Source organism: Corvus hawaiiensis, chromosome 7 (assembly GCF_020740725.1).
Source record: "Corvus hawaiiensis isolate bCorHaw1 chromosome 7, bCorHaw1.pri.cur, whole genome shotgun sequence".
Classification (NCBI taxonomy): Eukaryota; Metazoa; Chordata; class Aves; order Passeriformes; family Corvidae; genus Corvus; species Corvus hawaiiensis.
Window position 1 is genome coordinate 5439766 of NC_063219.1, and position 20748 is coordinate 5460513.

The following is a 20748-nucleotide window of genomic DNA, read 5'->3' on the forward strand; positions in this document are numbered from 1 at the left end:
AACCTGGTCTAGTGGAAGATGTGCCTGTCCATAGCAGGGGGTTGTAACTAGATGATCTTTAAGGTCCTTTCCAGCTCAAACTGTTCTGTGATTCTGTGATTACATCAAGGTGCTTTTTTTCAGATCAAGTCAGAACTCCCTTTATTGTGCCACTGCTCTTCAAGGTATCTTAAACATCTGGCCTCTTCAATTTTTTTTTTTTTTAACCTTCTGAAAAGAAAACATCTCCAGCTGCTCAGCCGAATCTCCCTCATTTTTAAGCCTCTCAACATTATTACTCTCCTCTAAAACTGGTCACCCATCACTGTCTAGGTGACGTGCTTTTGGTGTGCACCTCCTGCTTAAGCATTTACATCCAGCATAGTGTGTGCAAAAAACCCAGGTCTTTCCTAAAAAATATATGAATGTATTTCCGAGAGATTGGTCTGAAATCGTGTTCATGTTCACAGTAAGGTTTTTACTTCGGGGAGAATTTAAGCGCTCGCTTGCTTTCCGGCGAGGACGAGGCAAATTTCTCTCTCGTTCTTCCCAGAAAGCAGAGCTCCCCCTCCCCTGCCCGGGGCTCTCCTTTGTTCGGGGCCGGGCTGCGGGGCGGAGAGGCGGGACCCCGTGAGCGCCCGACGGGGGCAGCGCGGAGGGGCTGAGCCAGGGCGGGCGGAGCCGCCCCCGCGCCGCGCTGTGCCCGCTCGGCCCCTCGGTTACCGTCGGGGCGGGCGGCATGTGGCGGGGGTTGCCGGTGCTGGCCCTGGCCGGGCTGCTGGTGCTGGGGCGGGCGCCGGCGGGGCGGGGGGCGGCCTGCGAGCCGGTGCGCATCCCGCTGTGCAAGCCGCTGCCCTGGAACATGACCAAGATGCCGAACCACCTGCACCACAGCACGCAGGCTAACGCCGTGCTGGCCATGGAGCAGTTCGAAGGGCTGCTGGGCACCAACTGCAGCCCCGACCTTCTCTTCTTCCTCTGCGCCATGTACGCGCCCATCTGCACCATCGACTTCCAGCACGAGCCCATCAAGCCCTGCAAGTCCGTCTGCGAGCGCGCCCGCGCCGGCTGCGAGCCCGTCCTGGTCCGGTACAGCCACGCCTGGCCCGACAGCCTGGCCTGCGACGAGCTGCCGGTCTACGACCGCGGGGTCTGCATCTCCCCCGAGGCCATCGTCACCGCCGAGGGCGCGGGTGAGTGCGCGGGGACCGGCACCGGCACGGGGACAATGGGCAGCGGGCGGGGAGGGCAGCCCAGCCAGCCCGGGAGCCCTGCCTCCCCTCCGACTGTTCTCGGATTCTCTTTGCTTTGCCCTTCGCTCTTTTGCTCTTTTTTCTCTGCCTTTAGCAGCCGCATCGCTGCTGGAAAAGTTTTGCTGTTGGGCACAGAGTGTGTGTGACAAGTGACAGCCCCGCCACCGCTCTGGGGAGCGCTTACGAGTGTGGGAGCGACAGCCCTCGTTCCACATGAACGGGAAACGTTTCCATACCACTCTTCGGTGATCCATCGGCAGCGGCTGCTGGCAGAGAAGGAAGAGCCACCAAAGTGAGGGGCAGCCCTCAGGCTGCCGGCTCCCTCCTGCTCCTCTCTGCTCATCTCCAGCTGCTCTCTCCCAAAGCAGGTTGCTCCCCTCCCACACAAGGCCACCACTCCACAGACTTTGGGGAAAGATCTGTGCCCAGAGGAGCCCCAGGCAGGAGCTGGGGGCTGGGGTCTCCCCAGACACCTCCTATGCCAGTGGTGGTACATGCACACCTGAAGGGGAGAAAACATGCTCATCTCAGTGGTTAGCACTGAAGGTACAGGTTACAGCACAGGTTCCTCAGCAGGTCCCTGGGCTCTAGATTTATGGCCAGGTGAGGAGCGTAGCAAAGTGCAGCCTACCACTGTGTTTTGTTCCCAACGTCTCTGAACTGAGCCAAATGCTGCCTCCTTCACCTGAGTCAACTCCAGCGCAGCCCTGATGATGTCTGACCACTGTGGCCTCAGAGGGGCTGTTGGAACCCCTCAACTTTCTCACTGCATCCTGTTTCACCAGCTGAGCTCACTGTGATCCCACAGGATGGCTAGTGCTGGGTGTCCAGCTGCCACCCAGCAGTACTGTCGGAGGCAGGAGCATCTCTGCACAGTCAGGCGAGGACTGCTGACTGCTCAGGCCACCACCATGCTACAAACCTGCTGTGGTTTAGGGATCCTGCTCTTGTCACAGCTGCCTTTGGGCTGGAGGAGTTGGCAGGACACTGCTCCAATGTGGTGAGCTGAGCACCACAGAAATACTGAATTCAAGGAGCTATTGAACGGGAAATTAAACCAAGCCAGTGAGTGGTTATCACGAGTGAGCTCTGACCTTTTACAAAGTGACTATGGTTCCTGTATGTTTTCAGGAAAGCATTTGCTGCTGATGGAACCAGGCAACCATTTTCTTTGATGCAAAGTTAAAGTGATGGTGGCTCTGCCAGACCTCTCCATCAGAGGAGTGGGAGAGCAGTACTGGGGTGGGAGAGCTGACCAGAGGGGTCAGAGCAGAGCAGCACCCATGCACCCCACAAGCTTGCTGTGCTGCTACCTGGCTCCTTCAGTGCCCACTGCTGCAGTGCTGGGTTATGGGAGCTCACTGACAGGCAGCAGATCTCACCTCTCTGTCCTCCCCCAGCAGTAGCCTGGGAATGAAAGGGGGATTTTTCATGCTGTGCTCAGCACAGTATTTGACTGTGCTTCTGTCCCACTATCAAATGCTTTATGTATCCCACTGCCAGTAATGCCAAACACCGTAATTCCTGTTTTCTTCTCCTAACAAAATATCATGCTTCGGTTTCCTGACCGTGCCCCCCAGCGCAGCCTTCCCAGGTAAGCTGCTCTCTCCATCTCCATTTATTTACAGGCCAGACAAACTCTACTCCTTCTCTGACTCCATTCCCTTACCCTCTGCACCTCTTGAAACCTCCATACCCTGATATCTCCAGTCATTACTGCTATTTCTAACTTCTAACTTCTAACTGCTTCCCTCTTGCCTTTTCATACTTTTTTCCCCAGCCCATGAATGCAATCATCTATTTTTGCCATCAGCTGCTGCTCTCTGAGGGCTGCAGTCCTGCTGGGGTAGTTTTGGGGAGATGTGGTTTTGAGCACCAAGCACCTTTCCCTGCAGCATTGAGGTGCTTTCAAAACTACCTTAAAAATGGCTCCAACATGAGCAAGGTTTGGCAGGTCTGCAGCGATTTGAAAGCAATCACATTCAAATCTGGAAGGAGGAAGCTTGGCTGAAATAGCCCCCAAGTTACCTATTTCTGAGGACCTCAGCAGTACAATAACCTCTTTGAGGGATTCCAGGGCCAGATCCATGAAAACTCTCTTTCAGTGAATGAGAACCTGATGACATTCTCATTTCTGGGCTGAATATTTTGAACTGATGCATTATGCACCAGACTGAAAGAATCCTTCTTGAGGGAATAAAACTGTTCTTTTAGAAAGCAGAGGGAAGGATTCCTGTTCTAGGAAGAGGTAAGGTGAACACTTTCAAATCCAATTCTCCAAATAAAAGATTGCAGCCAAGTAGGAGACACGAATAACCAACTGCCTGATGAGAAGCATGCAGAATACCTGCTTGTATTTGCTTTCATTTATCTCCTAAGCATTCTAGCCCCTTCTGCTGTCTGTAAACTACATCTAATAGAGCAGTCAGAAATATAAATCCATTGTTTTATGGCTTTCTGCTGTAGAAGGGGCTTTTTCTATTCTTCGGTAGTGAAATCTTGTTTTTGCTTTCATTCTTTTGCTACCTGTAACAGGGTTCTACTGTTTCCTCTCCTCTTGAGGTTTCTGCATTATTGCTGGTGAACATTAGTACATTTATCTAGTCCCTTCCATAAGGGAGCAGCCTTGCAGATGATGTAGTCAGTGTTTGTCCTTGTCAGAGCAGGGACTGTGTTCACAAGCCCAATTTCCATCAGTTGTATTCCCTGCATCCCAGTAGCCTGTGACTGTTGCTATAGAGGAACTGTGGTTGGTAAAATCTGTGATAAATCCCAGTAAGAAGTTCACTTTCAGCTGTTGAGGCATAGTCCACCACAGACATCTTCTAGGACATCTTTCCATTTGAGCCCAGGTGGTGAGAAAGATCTAGACACTTCCTGTCACAGGACCAAGGGGCTAGTGACATGGTGAAGGGGTGAAGCAGCTGCTGCTGTGTCTGTGATGGAGAAAGCTGACAACAGTGCTGTGTTTTGGGCTCAGTTAGAGGAACAGCTGTGCTCACACCCCGGGCTCGTGCTGATCTCCAAAACCTGAGTGGGAGTGCTGATTTGGAGGTCTTAAGTTCCTCAAGTTACAGAGACCAGCTTGAAACAAGTGTCATGTGGGAAGTGTATGTTTCTCAATTTTTCATTCTCTTTGGGAAACATCTGGGTTCTTTTAAAGCCAGAAAGCAGAGGGATGCTACAGGCATGGTGTAGGTGTTCTGGAGGTGAGTGTGATGCTGAATATTTTGGTTTTTTGAAAGATCCAACAAATCATCATCCAGGATGGAGGATGAAAGAGCATCCTGACAATACATTAACACCTCAGATATCAAAGAAGTGCATGCTAATGTCTGAAGTGTCCTATGGCATTTATCCCACATCCCTGTCCTGTGCTTTTGGAGATGAAAGTGGTTCTGCTTGCAGACATTAGTACAAGCTGTCTTACATCTCTGGGAGGTCCTGTTCATTTGCTCCATATATTTGTCTTCATGTGCATATGCTTATTCTTCCTCCATTCTATAAGATTATCTGCTTCCCTCATGGCACGGCACTGCCAAACCTTCTTAGGTCTGTGAAGCAGCAGGAACTGCTGAGAGACATAAGTGTCTCTAATCTAGAATTTCAGAGGCAGGACCTATCTTTAGTTTTACAGGTAATAAGTGACCAGTGTTGATGTTGGGATGCTGACTGAAAAAGCATCTTCAACATGTGTCCTTGGCTGCTACTGCCTAGCAGTGTGTTTATGTCTCGAGTGAAATGTTTATTCCTGTTTTGAAGAGGGAACTAACAACAAAACCAGAGCAGTGTGATGGGTACTGTGCGTATGGGAAGACAGATCTATCAGGCAGGTTGTCTTATCTTCTTTAGATAAGAAAGTATCTTGAAGTCATATTGGCCTGTTAATAAGATGTTGGAGAAAAGGGAAGCAACATCACAAGGTATCAACCATGTGTAGGTAAGACCCAAACTATGATAAAATATCTGAGGAGAACTTTGAATTTTTTTTTTTAAAAACACCATTTCTTAAACATTAAAGAAAATTATAGACTATTCACATGATGGACACCTATTTTCTTAAATAAATATGAACCTATGGTTTCTCCATGTTGCCCAAGTCCTCTGTGTCTGTCTGCAAGAGTTCATAGTAACCCAGTATGTTAATTTGGCATTACAGGCTTAAAAGACAAGTGAACAAGCCATTTCCCATGCTTGTTTCTTATATATTATTAACTTAATTTCCAAAACAGTGGTTTCCAAGCTCCAGATCAAATTTGTTGTGACTCAGTTTTTGCCTAGCTCTACTTAGAGCAGTCGATGTTCATGACAGTGCTGGGGGAGTGTTACAGACTGTGCTGAGGATGAGCAGTCATACCCCAGTTATCATTTATAAAGTTGAGATTTCTTTAGGTCTTTGCTTAAAACTTGGGAGCAGCCTCATTTCTCAGTTAGATAATAAATCTATTACAAGCTTCAAGCTTGAAAGAGGACAGGAGCAGTAAATAAGAGAATTTAAATCTTAGTAATGAAGATACCACCAATGGTGTTTGGCGCTCGCTACAGTTTGGCTGAGTCCCCTGGATTTTACAGTCTAAGCATTTAGTCAATACTTGGACCATTAAATGTCATCAAAACCTGGTGGGATCTGTTATGAGGAATCATTTTTTACATGGAGCAGCCATGTTGCTGGCTGCTCTACAACTTGGAATTTGAGTTCTTTGTATTAAATGTTAACTAGAATCAATTTTCCTGCCACTTGGCTTTTCTGTGCATGTTTTTGCTACCAACTTAGCAAAGATCCTCGCTGTACTAAGAGCTGAAGTAAATGACAATGAATTCATGCATTGTGGAAGGGTTTCTTAATTAATGGGACTCACAGATGTCTCAATCTGAAGGTACCCAAGCAGCAGCCTCTGGCTGTGGTTTAGTTCTTTGGAACAGGGTGCCTGGAGTGGCTTTGGTAATAGCTGGGCCACATTCTTTAATCATAATGACAATCAGGATCGTGTTATTTTTGGCCTTCCTCTGCCTTTTAAAATTTTTATTTATTTAAACAGTGATATAGGAAATATGTTTGCTCAAAACTAGGTATTACCAAGTTGTTTCTCTTTTCCAAACCTCTCATCCAAATCTGTGGTATGGGCATTGTTATTTTGTACACTTACTGTGTACATGGCTTTTGTTTAGCTCTCCTTGCTAGTGTTTTGTGGTTTTTTTATATAGAATACTTCTGAAAAGCAATTAATTGAGATGGCTTACTGGAAAAAACTGTTTGGATTTTGTCCCCTGCTCTCCTAAACAAAATTTAATAGGAAACTCTTGGATTGGGCTTCTGGATATAATATTCCCCTCTTTGGCAATCCTGCTAATCATCACTGACAGGTATTTCTTTCAGAAAGATTCCTTTGCATAGATAGAACCTGGCAGAGGGTTTGCCTGTGAAGAGAAGTGGAACAATAGGAAGTCAGTTGTTTGGGGTTTTAATAGCTTTTTTTTCCCCCTCTCTGTCTGCGTTACAGCTGATGGTCTCAGCAGTGCGTGTCTCCTGGTGGAGTCAGGCTGCTAGGGACAGGGGCTGGGAATTCATGGGTGCTCACACCCACTTAAGATCTGACAAGTAGCTGGTTGCAGGCCTGGCCTGGACCCTCTTCCAATCTCCTCTGTGGTAGGTAAGAGACCAGACTGTATGAGCTTAACTGGGGAAATGGTCAGAGAAATGAGAAGGCTTTCCTGAGAGATGTCATACAGTGGCAGAGGTCTCCAGTCCCCTCCATGAGCCCATGCTCCTGTCCTACTGTAGAAACCAGTCACCCCTAAATAGGCATGAATGCATTGGAAAAGATAAGCATCAAGGCAAGGTCAATACTTGCCTGGCCCAAGTCCTTGCAAGTTAGGAAATGATCTATGAAGTGATGTATCAGTACCTGTTCACCCTTCCTTTGCTCACTGATGGGCACCATGCTCTGACCACAAGGCTGCACTGCTGCCTTTGTGCAGGCACAGAAACCAAGTCACTTCCATTAATGGGTGCTTTGCACACAGTGTCCAAATTACTCCGGCTGCACACCCAGCTACTTCATTGGGTAGTACTGGTTTGGGGTAGGACAGGTGACCCGGCAGTGCAGAATTAGGAGGTGGGTTGAGGCTGTGGTGTGTTGTAATTTGGTTAAAAACAAGTTGTGTACCTAAGAGAGTATGGAAACATCTGGCATAAAGCAGGTTAGTTCCATGCTTGTTTGCAGGACCAGGTTTATGCTGGCCATATCAAGTGCTCACCGGTCCCCCTTGTGTTGGTGTGAGCTCAAAGGACAGTTCCTCAGCCAATACCCATGAGCGTCATACTCCACATTGTCCAGGAAAGTCTGTGAACCCTTTACTGTGCTCTGGTTTATTCTGAGTTGTAATTTCAATGTGAATTGGACTTGGTTTGCTTGAGCACCATGAAGTCATGCCTGCTTGGGATCTGTCTTTGGTTTAGGTAGGGACAGTGCACTTCAGGGCTTCTTTTTCCTTCCATGGATGGAAGATGGTAAGCATTTAATCTGATACTTCTCTTGTCTTCTCTGTGATGAAGATTTTTTTCTGCTCCCATTAACAATTTTGGTGGAATGGGGAATGTGCTTTGAAGGTATGAACAAACTATCCCTGCAATACCTGTTTTGGTAGGAATTTTAGCTTGCTGGCCCACATGAAAAACTAGAGGAGTTGGCTTGGGCATATGCAGATAGCCTTCAAGGAAACCTGAGAATGTGGCCAAGGCAGCTGTGTGAGAGGGGCAGTGAAGCTGGAGAGCTTTCTCTTCAGGGGTTTCGGACGCCCAGAATGGTGACCATCTGAGGCCAGTCCTAGGTACACAGAGAGGCCTATATAGCCGCCTCTCTGTGCTTGGTGGCTGGAGGGTTTTGCAGACCTTTTGTCTGTAGTTGGAGTGGATGAGAGGATTATCAGACCGTAGACCCGAGTGCTCTCTATGCTTTTATCACATCAGACATCAGAAGGAATTGTAGATTTAAAGCTACAGCTTGGCTAAATGAACAAGACAATAGATAACTGGCCCAGGAGAGGAAGAATGAGAAGTGTGGTTATCTTTTTCTTACCATTTGCAAGAATGAAGTCATTTTAGTTCCTCTTTTATCATGTCCTGGAATACTGGAACGCGTTTGATACAATATAAAATGCATTCTTAATGCATTGAGAATAACTCAGGTGAATAACCAAAATCAAACATGTAAGTAAGAATCAGCTTGTATAGTTTGACTTGTTACAAGGCAGCATGGTGAAGATTCGGAGGTTCTATGGAAGTACCTGATAAGCAAACACCAGATTGGCTCCATAAATATGTTTGGTTTCTTCTATAAACTGAGATCCTGTAGTAGTTTGGAACTTTCTTTGCAAGAAAATAGATGTGATATTGCCTTGGTTTTGAAAGACAGGTGTCTGCTAAGGAAGGCAGAAGCCTCCCTTGAAATGGCAGATGTAACCCCTTTCCCTCCGAGTTATTATAATTTTGAAATCAAGGGCCTTTAGGCAAAGGTGTGGGAAATAGGAATAACAGTTCTTTAAAACCAGTCAAACAAAACAACAATAACTATGGCAGTAACAGCAAACACAAACCCAGTGCCAGCCTTCTCGGCTGTCAGGCTGTTTCCCCTCGGGTGCAGTTCCGCTCGCAGCCGGCAGGGGCGCTGGCGGCTCCCGGTGAGCAGGGCAGGTGCGATGGTTCCCCCGCGGCTGCAGGGGGCGCTCCGGAGCGAGCTCGGGGAGCACGCGGCACCAGTGCCCTGGGATCCCGGGAAGGGATGGGACAAAGGCTTCACAAACCCCAGACGGCTGGCCCCGGTGTCCGGCCGGACTCTCGGGAACAGCAGACTGGAGCGGCAGGCTGGAGCGGCAGGGACGAGCACAAATCCTGGAGGACAGACGAGATGTATCCAAATGGGGAACCTCCCGGAGGTCAGGCAGGCAGGGCGAGCACGGCTACAGCGCAGCGAAAGCTCGAAGCAGCAGCGGGGCAGGGCGGCCACAGCCCGGCCTCCAGCAGGGCAGGGAAGGCGGCTTTGGGATCCCAGTGTTGTTTCCAGCAGAAAGAAAAATGGCCGAAAAAAAGAACCAGCAGCTCTTTTCTCTGCAGCTTCTCTCTCCAGACACCGAGAGCGAACTGAACCCACACCCAGGTGAAACAAAGGAGTAGCCAGGCCCACCCCACCCCCAATGGGCAGCTCTTTTGTCTTCCTTAAGTACAGCCATTTGTCCCCTAGCAACGTGCGTATGGGAAAAAGTTCCTTTAACAGAAAAAAAACCTAGGACTAAACTAAAACCCCAACAGATATTTTATTAACTACAGGATACTGAATATAAAAGAGCATCTGTTCAATCTTTCAATGCTATTTTCTATACCCTTTGCTCTTTATGTTGGTTAGAATAATTAGTCCTGAAGTCTCACATTTTTTTTAAAGTTAATTATTATGTGAGGGAATTAGTTGTTTTTCAGTTTTAGTCTTGCCCTGACTGATTTAGCTCCATCCTCATTTATGCAAATGAAGCTTCATGTTGCTATGAGTAATATAAGCATTCATTAAGGTGGAGATTTTACATTTTTTTTAAACAAGCAAAATTAGAAGGTTATCTGAGTAATATTATTTTTCTCGTAAACAGGTATTTTAGAGAATGTATTTACAGAATTTGTGATTAAATAATGATCCCATCCCTTAAAATGTAATCCACACATCTAAAGCTGTCACGAATACTGAGTACGATGAGTGTTCCGGGCTGTCTTACAGCTCATGCTGCAAAAGAGGAGCTTTTGTTACATCTGTCCTACATTGTAAAGGCAGCGGTGTTGCCTCCATGATTATGTAAGGATCTACAAAAGATGATTGTAGGATATTAGATTCCAGAATTGGAAAAGCAGCATAAATGACTAAGCATGCAAAATTACAAAAGGGCTTTTTCTTTGAAAGCTCATTTGTTTTTCTGTTTGATGTGCCATTCTAATAAAGTGTCCTGCCTCTCTCCCAATTCAGTGTGTTTTTAAACTGAGGGGAAGGTCTGAAACATTTATTTTGGCATTTCCTACAACAGTATAATTATGGTTGGTTGATTTGATTTCCTCAGTAACCAAAAAAAAACCCCAAAAGTAATTTCTCCTTCATTATCTAATTAAATGCAAACATTACATGTGTTTTTTGTAGGTGATCAAAATTCATTACATAAATGTCAATCCTTGTCTGAAACCTGCCAGTCTGTAGCAATGGAAATGGGATATTTAGTATGCTTCAGCATTTAACATGATATGCTGGATTCAGGTGAAATTTGAGTAAGAAATTGTGTCAACTTTACTGGATTGACCTCTAGAACATTACAAACTGTTTATTAATGAAGTTATTAAGTTTCCATATACTAAATATTAGACAAAGAGAAAACATTGTAATGTATGTGTAGTGAAATAATCCAGTATTAAAAATACTAACATTTCTTTACGTATTTTACAAATCCATGCCAGATTTCCCTATGGATTCTAATAACGGCAACTGTAGAGGTGCCAGCATTGGTAAGTACATTCTTATAAAACTGTATAATAAGCTGAAGACTTTCAAATCCTTTAAATATTTGATTAAGTAAGAGGGATACTGAGTGATAAATACTGAAATACTTTGTCTTGACTGAGAATACTGTAGATTGTGCTTTTGCATTCCATGGGCAGGTGGGATTTGGGGCTGGTCAGCCTCAAAATGTCCATCAAAGAAAGAGGGCTGTGCTGATTTTATTGAAAGTTTTTTCTTGGACAGAGAGAGTAATCATTGAATTGATTTTTCCCTGGGCAAAACCAGTGAAGATAATGGTTCATTCTGACCTTAAAGTTTGCAAATTAAATTCAGTACTCTTCGTAGATAATGGCAATACTCGCGTTAGCCTGAGGAGATTGAGGGTGGGACCTTCTGAGGCTAGTTTTATTCCAGCAGGTCCCCTATTGTTTTTTATTTCTGTTTTGGTTTTGCTGGAACTGAATAAAACTGAATAAAACCCCTTGAACATTACCACTACTTGCCGATGCAAAGAAGCAAAGCCCAGGTTGGTAACTAATAATTATAGGAATGCGAATTTTTTGCTCAAGCAAGTCAGTGACTGTAGATTTCCTTGAATTTTATTATGATTCCATCCGAAGTTTACCTCTTACGTCTTTGTCAAGAAATTGACACTTGGAAGCCTAAAACTGGCCACCACGTCTTTCCTTCTGCAGAGGTGTTGATGAGCTACAGTGTGCATTGATGTTCACTTCAATAATGTAAACACCTAAGCATGGTTGTTGAACCTAACCTTAGATACCTATATATATAATTTCAGCATTAAGCTTTGTGACCAAATTGCAAAAAGGTATTAGTAATGCCCAGTTTATAATACAGTTTTAAAATTTAATCAGCAGGTCCCAATGTGAAAGCAGCTGTATAGGTGTGAAATGTTCTTTAAATCACAGTGCATACCCTCTAGAAACCCAGGTATAGTTAGAAAAACTCACAAAAGCAAGCTTTGCTTTAAATCGTCTTGAGCATGGGACCATGTCTGGAAGACTTGCTAAAGATATTTGTTACATTAGTATCTTTATAGTTTTAAGCCATTTTCAATTGTGTGGCATTGAGAAAGTAGGGATTTCATGCTCGACACTGACTGTACAAAGAGCATACAAGCTTCACTTTGACTATGAAAGCAAAGCTGCATGCTCTCAATGTCACCTTATATCAAAACTATGAAGCGTATCTTTACTGCTGCCTGTCCATAGGCATGTAGAAAGCATGTAATTCCAGTGAGTGACCCGGCAGTGGAAGAGGAAAGTTTCAGTCATATTGTTACTGTTGTGATGCTTTTCGATGACTGAAAGCAAAACCAGACTTAAAAAAATCTCCACTGGAAAATAGGGTAAGGATGCGCAGAAAAATTGCTGGTGCAATATCTGCTGATATCACTGCCTTTTACTGCACATACATGACTTCCAGTTCAATGTGCTACATCTGTTTGAACTGACAAACGCAGTTGGACCCTGTTTCAAAAGGCCATGCTTCAAAATGGCTTTATTTATATGTTCAGTAAAGTTAATTTGTAGTTTTGCCATTGTAAATAGAGATATTTTGTTTGTTTTGCAAGTAGCAAACTGATGTATTTTTTTAAAAATCCCATTCTCCGCTCTGTGGTTTCTGCAGCTTATTGCTTGTGCTGCTGTGCATGGTCGCAGGCAACAGTACTCTTGTGTTATCCCTATTTGAGACACCATTTTTCCCTGGCAATATCTGCTGGCAAAACCTTCTCTCTGAGTCTGCATGGGTTTTTTTTGGGAGACCTTTTTTACCTCTATTGGCAGTGAACTACATTGTTTTCTGCTTCATCACATGCTCCTCCAGTGTCTTAGAAAATTTTTCTAGAGTGTTTTTTTTATCCTTGGTTTGTCAGGGAAGTGTTTGCCAGGTGTGAATGCTTGTACGGGACAGTATTACAACAAAGTTTTTGATTGTGCATGCACATATATTTAAGATGACACAGACGTTCCTTGGTAGCAATCCATGGGGAAAACCATTTTCCCATGTAGTCCATGTCTTACGGCATTTACAGAGTGAAGTTTTCAAAGATAGAGATTTTGAGCAGTTGTTAGTCCTCTATTGACTTGAGTGTTTAATGGCTAGCTGTGATCTCAGTCAAAGCCAGTGGGAGCCTCTGCTGCCTGTCTCTGTGCTTGGGACATACCATTGTTGTGGTCCCAGAGCTCTTCTGGTAATTCTGTCAGCTTCTGAGGAGGCTGTCAGGTAGGATGGGATTTTCCCTCAGCATCAGGCAATGCAGTACATTTTTATAGCCACCTTTTGTGGGTGTTCCTGCTCCCTGGGGAAAGGTCAGCATTTGCCTTCCTTTGAAAATCACTGTAGCAGGAACTGGGAGAGAGGAATTGGTTCTGGCTCTAACTTTATAACTGACCTTGGCAAATGACTTTCATGTTAGTTTCTGTATCTCTAAATAGTAATTAGGAATAATGCAGCATTTTGTAAAGCTCTTTTAAATGTAAATTTAAAAAGCATGAGGGTGACCTGCCCATGTTCTTCAATAAGAACATGGGCAGGTCTGTGGTTTAGAAATAGAACTAGACTAATAAAATATATTCTGAAATTAATAAAGTAAGCCAATACTGTCTTAAAACTGAAGGAAATGTGAGACTGTGTTTTTGTCTTGCAATTTAGTCTATTTTATTTTACCTGCAACAGTGCAAAGTACTGTAGAGCAGGAGAATGTTACAGTGTACGACTTGCTGGACTTGATGCTGAGGTGCCAGTGTGAGCATGGCTCATAGGAGCACATCTTTTATGCTCTGCTTCAAGACAGCTTATAAAAGCAGCTATAATTTGCTCTACAGTATCCATGAGCTCACAGAGGCAGAAGAGAAGCCAAAAATCACTTCCCTTCTCTGCTTTTTTTATTTTAACACAAACTCATAGGAAAGTTAAAGTCTGTAGTACTCTCTCTCTCTATATATAGATTCCTGAGGATGTGTTTGAAGTTCAAGGAAACAATATGCTTTTCTTTTGAAATGTTTTCCTCTTTCTGGGTATTTTTTTTGTATTTTCAGCTACAAAAATTCTTCCTGTGGAAAATAAATCATGATTTGAGAAGTTGGTAACCATATGATTCCATCTTTTAAAATTTTTTTTAATATGCAGGAATCTTACATAGCAAATAAGAGATCTTTTTCACTCTTCATGTTGGATTTAACTAAATCACTAGCTTATATGCATTGATATTTACAATGATGGTGTATAGAAATAAGTTGGCATTAAAATAGATGGCCATGCATATGTAATACTGGGATCTGCTGTTTGAAATTACTCCACCAAACGACGCTTAGACACTAGTGTAAAATAAGTAAATATTTGCATTAGAACAACCAGCCCTGAAATACCAGTGGTGTTAATGAACATGTGGGTCGGGAGCTTCAGCGTTAGCACTCCCTGGGCACTAATGAAAATGTTTTTACCTCTGTTAGAATTCCCAGCTGTCTAGCATCTGCACCTTTGGAAATGCTGCTCTGACAGTGCTCATTTGTGTTGTTTTTTGAAGGCTATCCTTATGGCCACAAGGACTAAGAATTTCTCTATTTTCATTAAACTTGGGCTTCTGGGTCATAATAAAATTGTGTAGAATTTACACAATTCCTAATGGTGAATTGGATGGGCCTCTCAGCAACCTGATCTAGTTGAAGATGTCTCTGCTTATTTGCAGGGAGTTTGGACTACATGACCTTTAAAGGTCCCTTCCAATGCCAACTATTCTATGAATTGCCTGCTAGCCAGAATATCCAAGTTTGCTAAACTAACCTGAGATACCTAGTATTCAAAAAAATGTTCAGTCATGCACTGCCATAGTATTTTCTGTGTCTCTATTATTGTCTGTATGATAAAAGGAACAGAAAGGAGGGCATTCCTTAAGTCTAGTACAGAAGAGAGAACAGCATTGCAAGGATGGAATTACAGCACCTGCGAGCACAGGAGTGACCAAGATTGAACCTTGAATTGGCTTAAAATGATGATTTTGTCACTTGAGACTCAAAGTCTGTGTGTCTTTGTTGTTGTGTTGTGGTTTGGGTTTGGCTTTTTTTAAATTTCAGTATGCCAGTTTTTCTCCTAGGAACATTTAAGGTCTCATGGACAGTTCCACTTCTCCCAGCAGAATAGGCCAGGAATGCCCTGTGGTTTTTAGTATTTTACTGTAATAAACAAGTCAATTCAGTGAAATTTTTGTTAGGTGTGACCGCAGGGGTTTGGGAAGATCATTAATGAGTACGTATTCTTTTCTTTCTAAACAAAGCTTTCTGTTTCTGTAGACCGCTGCAAGTGCAAGCCTGTAAAAGCTACCCAGAAGACCTATCTACGCAACAACTATAACTATGGTAAGAACAGCTGCATGGCCAGCTCCCAACTTCTTTTAAGGCTGCAGGAAGGGGAAAGTTTTCATTAAAAAAACCTAAAAAAGTTCACAGTTACTGATGGTAGCCCAGTGTTACTTATTACAGGAGGAAGGTGTAGTCAGAAACATTTTCAAATTAGAAGGATGGAGGGGATTAGCTTAATATGTTAGTACAAGAGTCTTTGTTGAGTTATTTCCGTTTTAGTGCAGGCATTTGGTGTTCATGTACTTGTCTAGTGTGAACAGTGATGCAACAAAAATGACATTGTGGGCTGCTGTGCCTGAACTGCCTCTGTGATTTCCAATATACTCAGCTTTTGCAGAAAGGGATGTTTTTAGTAGCTTTCATGCCCACTAGCTCACCATGAGATCTAACAGGTTCTTTTCCTTCTGGTGTGTCAAAGCCAGCAATGGACATCTTGCCAGCTGTGTTATGCTGTCAGTAACACCTGTAAAAGTGCATGTGTCCTGGTCTTCAGGCATATCACAGGTCCAGGCTAATATTTTTCTTCATACTGTTTGTTTCAAGCAAATTAGGCTGATAAAGCCACTGAATATATGTCATGGGAACTGAACAATTGGGCCCTTCCTTTTTCCCATTAATCAGGTGAAAAGCCTTAGGTTCGGTGAACTTAAAGGATTTATTTAAATGGTAGCGATTGTATAATATTTATTAGGATTACACATTTATAAAACCAGACTCAGACAATCTTTTTTTAAATTAGTTGCTGTTAAAAGCTAAAAAATTATAACTGTATTCAAACACTTTTTAGGTCACTAGTCAGTTTTATGTTGTTTTGGTGGACTTGTTTATAAAAAAATTAGAGTGACTGTTCTCTAGGCAGAAACTGCACATGGCAGAATCATTGAGCATGCTCCTGCCCGTTTTCTCAAGCTTTTGAAATTAAAGAGGTTTCAAAATGCATTTGAAATATCTCCAAACTAAAGCAATGTTTTATTTTGAGATCTTAAAAGGTTTTGAGAAAGGGGATCACTTAGGGTAAATTGTGCATACTAGATGCACAAGTTAGTGTCTGTTGGCAACTGCATTTAATGTGCCTGCATGCTGGTTAATGGTTGTTAAGGGCAACGTATGTGAAGTGAGGGGATGTGTAAGTCCATGGTTTTCTTTCTTCTATATTACCTTTTTCATATAGGAGACATTTGGAATTTGGGGTATCTCCTGTTTGTAGTGGAAAGGGACTCTTGTTTGCAGGCTGTGATTGATGTGGCATTCTCTAGAGCATGACCTCTGGGTTGGCTTTGCATTTGCATGTGGTATCAGTTCACTGGTCACCATGAGAGAATGAAAAACTTTCCCTTTGAAAGGCAACCCTTCCTCCTTAAGGCAAAAAAGAAGGGGTGAGAGAGGAAACAATTAGAGAGGTCATTGGGTCAAGATCAGGAGCATTTGAAGTTCATAAAGAGCAGAGCAGATTAGTGCTGGGTCACTGGAGAGAGTAAAAAACATAAGGGCCTGTCATCCAGCAGAAGTAGTGATATGAGAAGTTTTAATGCACATTTGATTTTTGTGAAAGGTTCAGAGTGATAAATAAAGTTTGGTCATCTGTAATGCAGGTAGTCAAAGAGGGAACGGTCACAGCTCAAGGGAGAAGGAGAGCATACAAGAAATAGATTTAATATATTTAACGTGGAAAGAGTGAAGAAGAAAGGAAGGAAGTCAAAGCCTGATTTAAACAGGACGTAAATCCAACTGGTACATATAACCCCTGCTCCTGACCGTATCATTAAGAGACACACAGAGATACCTGGACCTCCTTGGTGGAGGGTAAAGTAATGAAGGGAAGAGATGGGGGCAGAGACATTGCAGGCGTTCAGCTAAGCTTCTGATAAAGGACCATGCAAAAGACTAATCCCAGACGTCACCAAGAACACCTTGGGGGTGACCTGGATTATCTGCTGCTTCTAACAATGCTCTTTGTGACTTTTCCCCAGTCATTCGGGCTAAAGTGAAGGAGGTGAAGACTAAATGTCATGATGTCACTGCAGTAGTGGAAGTAAAGGAGATCCTGAAATCTTCCCTAGTGAACATTCCAAAGGATACTGTAAGCCTTCACACGAATTCTGCCTGCCTGTGCCCACCACTCAGTGCCAATGAAGAGTACATCATTATGGGCTATGAGGACGAGGAGCGCTCCAGGTAACTCTTTCTGTGCTATCCTTGCAGCACGTTTGTTGTTATTGCTCCCCTGTCATAAAGCTGAACGTCAGAGCCAAAAGGAAGGAAAACTTGGCGTGGGTGTCTGTGCATCTCCTTCATGGTATTCAGGGAGGGCAAGGCTCTCTACAGGCACAGAGACCTTAGTCTTGTGTGTGTTGAGTTGTATAGCCTCTTGATGGAGTAACTGGTTGTCTCTGTTTTGTAGGTTACTCTTGGTGGAAGGCTCCATAGCCGAGAAGTGGAAGGAACGTCTTGGTAAAAAAATAAAGGTAAGAAAATACCTCACCAGAAGTCATATGTTGTGGGTGCCATAAAACATCTAAATAAGGGAAGAAAATGCATATGCTGCCTCCAGTTAATTAATATCATGTATCGAAAACTAACTTGGTGTGTTATTTGCTGTATTACTTAGAACTGCATGCTGAGTAAACTAAAGGGATACATTGAATTATTCCAAAGTATCCCAGTGTAGCGGCAGTCAAAACCTGTCTCAAAAAAGCAGAGAGTAGGAGTCCTTTAACTCTGTAGGCAAGCTGTGCATTCCACAACACATGCCTGCTTAGTTGGGGTTGTGATATGAATTAAAAAAAAAACAAACAGACTTGGGGGCTTTACAAATGTTTTTCTGACTAAGTCAGGATTATACTTTTAAGATTTAATATTCTTTAAATAGAGTTCTGCTCTCACCAAATTTTGTAGATTAGCAACTATTTTAAAGTCATCTTCCTGACTTGGCTGAGGGAGGAACCTGATAGGGAAGTCATGTCACAGCAAATTGGAAGCAGTGAGCTCAAATGCAAGCCATGTATTATAGAATCATGGAATGGTTTGCCCACCTCGTCCCACCCCCTGCCATGGGCAGGGACACCTTCCACTAGACCAGGTTGCTCCAAGCCCCGTCCAGCCTGCCCTTGAACACTTCCATGGATGGGGCAGCCACAGCTTCTCTGGGCAACCTGTGCCAGGGCCTCAACACTCTCACAGTCAAGAGTTTCTTCAGTATATCTAATCTAAGCCTGGTCTCTGTCACTTTAAAGTCATTACATGCCCTTGTAAAAAGTTCTTCTCCATTTATCTTGTAGCCCCTTTAGGTACTGGAAGGTGCTCTAAGATCTCCCTGAACCCTTCTCCAGGCTGAGCAACCCCAACTCTCTATATGAAAATATATTCTGGTTTTTTCTTATTTAAATGTTTTCTAATGCCTTCCAATTTCTGTAAGGATTGCCTTTTTATGTTTCAATGCGCTGCAAAGTATCAGTGGTTTTGACATTGTTAGGAGTGTCACTTTACACAGAATATTCTTATTTTGACACAATTTCTCAGCTATTGATTTGCCATAATGGTGTTGTGCATGTGCAAACCAGTCTGCTCTTCCACTCAGCACTTTCTTCATCAGTGTAAGGGTCACTGGCAGGAAAATACTGTTGTGTTTATAAATGCAAGATTTTCTGTGCACATTTCTTACATCAGTGGAGATTACAGGAGTGAAAAGATACAGGGATCTTATTTCAAGTTGTTGTTTGATTTGGCAGAACCCTAGGAAATCCAGTGCCACAGAGGAAATATCACATTGCTGCCATGGGCTGACTTCTGCTCAGTTTCAGTTCTTGGGTGGTAACATCATTTGTTGGAATTTTTTTGGGGAACATACTTACTTTCTCACTTGTTTCCTTGTCATCTGTGACTTGCTGCCTTTGCCCTCGCACCCAGCCTGGGGGTGTTGAGGACCCTGCCACATCCCCACCCACTTGTCATCATTGTCTTCCTTTCCAAGAGCGTCAACAGTTGTACCAATTATATTTATTATGTCTTTTCTTTTTTTTTTAATTGTGGTTGCTATTGCCTGCAAAAATAAAAATAAATAAATAATAATAATTTTAAAAAATTAACAAAAATCACTTGACTGTTCTTTCATCCTGCTTCCCCCGAAGACTGCATGAGTAGCTTCATTTAAATTTTCTTATTTTGAAGGTGAGTCCCCCTTGTGCTGAAGCCATTGTGCTTTGTATCAGACCCTTCATTCAACAGAGGCTACAAGAAAGCCAGGAAACAGTTTCCCTATTTAAAGTGACTTTTCCCAATTAGCTCTCATTCCACCCTTGAGCCCAATGCAGGGTAACGTGGTGGAAATAGTAATGGCTTTTCTGCTTTTGCTGGTGTTTGTGAACACATGGCTCTGTAATCTGTCTTGTAATTTCTTTGCCTTTCAATCTGCAGCGCTGGGATCAGAAACTCCGCCACCTTGGAAAGGGGAAGGGAGAGTCCGGACACAGCGACTCGCCTCTGAAGCCTGGCAAACCCAGCAGTGCCCGGCAGGCACGCAGTTAGATGTGGGATGCTGCACGGTGACATGCAGGGGACTGTCTACCAAGACTTCATTGTTGGAGCAGCAAAGGAGAAATTGCACTATTGCACGTTATATTCTAATGTTTACTACAAAATAATGTTTTAGCTTTTATTAGTTTTTATTCTCCCTCTTGTTGTTTTCCACCTTTTCCTTTTTGGATATGGGCAAGCTCTGGAAATGTATATTTTTTTTCTGTTACTAAGAACTGTAGAAAACTGCCCTTACAAGATGAGGAAAGACAATTTACCTTTTTATTTCCTGAATCTTCTTAGGGAGAAAATTCTGATGCAAGCAGGAATGAAATCTGGAAAAGACCATTGCTTAAAGTCATGACTCACATTGGCTTCCCCTGTTCATTCTTTCTTGGTCACTATTTGCTGAAACTTGCTCTGTTTTGGGTAGGTTGTTATCTGGGTTTAAGTGTATTGGTTTTTATTCTGAAATATAATTCTGAAATACATAAAAAAAACTGTTAAGAGAACTGTTTGAATCAGTACAGCTTTATTAAATTTTCTTACAGATAAACCAGTTGTATAAGGCAAAGTCTAACTTAAAATATTTCCTGCAACAAACACGACGTGCATGTACACAGGGGACCTGGGTTTTCCAGTGCTCTGGACCTTGAAGGAAAGATTGTCTAGTTCTGTAACCAGAACTTATAACATGCTTCTTCTCTTATAATGGCAGTTTTTTTTTCCCCTTTTCTCAGCTGAGTTGTAGGAGTAGACAGACTCACCAGGCCTGCTTCTCAGCGCAGGTCTGCCTTTTGATTTTGTGATGTTATTCTTAAATCTGTGCCTACATAAACAAGTGTTCAATGCTCAGTAACATATGTCCAATAAAGAATTGTAGCCGCCAACAATTCCTTACCTGACTTCTGAACCAACATGATATTTCTAATACTACTCTTGAAAATTTAAAAAAAAACCAACTTAATATTTGTGCTTTAATAGAAATCTTTGCAGATAGTACCAACATATTCAAAATTATCTTTGTTTTTCTACTCTCCCATGCTTAAAAGAAATTAAAATGAGGTACATCAAAGAACAATCTTCTTCGGCATA

At 43.1% G+C, this 20748-nt stretch overlaps 1 protein-coding gene across 2 annotated transcripts; it reads left to right on the forward strand.

Annotated features, from left to right (window-relative positions):
• The first annotated feature begins 703 nt into the window (after nucleotides 1-703).
• FRZB (frizzled related protein) lies at nucleotides 704-20546 on the forward strand. Of its 2 annotated transcripts, XM_048310011.1 has the most exons (7): nucleotides 704-1172; nucleotides 2818-2826; nucleotides 10717-10764; nucleotides 15073-15138; nucleotides 17112-17316; nucleotides 17543-17606; nucleotides 19555-20546. In XM_048310011.1, exons 1-7 carry the CDS (start codon nucleotides 719-721, stop codon nucleotides 19663-19665), a joined length of 957 nt encoding a protein of 318 aa, XP_048165968.1. In that variant the 5' UTR covers nucleotides 704-718; the 3' UTR covers nucleotides 19666-20546. The 2 variants fall into 2 exon arrangements, with proteins under 2 accessions (XP_048165968.1, XP_048165969.1); XM_048310012.1 differs by lacking the exon at nucleotides 2818-2826.
• Nucleotides 20547-20748: the final 202 nt, after the last annotated feature.

Bases quoted from the DNA above. Each gene is read 5' to 3' on its own strand.
- FRZB (XM_048310011.1), top strand. From the start codon at position 719: ATGTGGCGGGGGTTGCCGGTGCTGGCCCTGGCCGGGCTGCTGGTGCTG. The intron at 10,765-15,072 runs GTAAGTACATTC...CTGTTTCTGTAG, and splicing joins CTGTAGAGGTGCCAGCATTG to ACCGCTGCAAGTGCAAGCCT. The intron at 17,607-19,554 runs GTAAGAAAATAC...TTCAATCTGCAG, and splicing joins GTCTTGGTAAAAAAATAAAG to CGCTGGGATCAGAAACTCCG.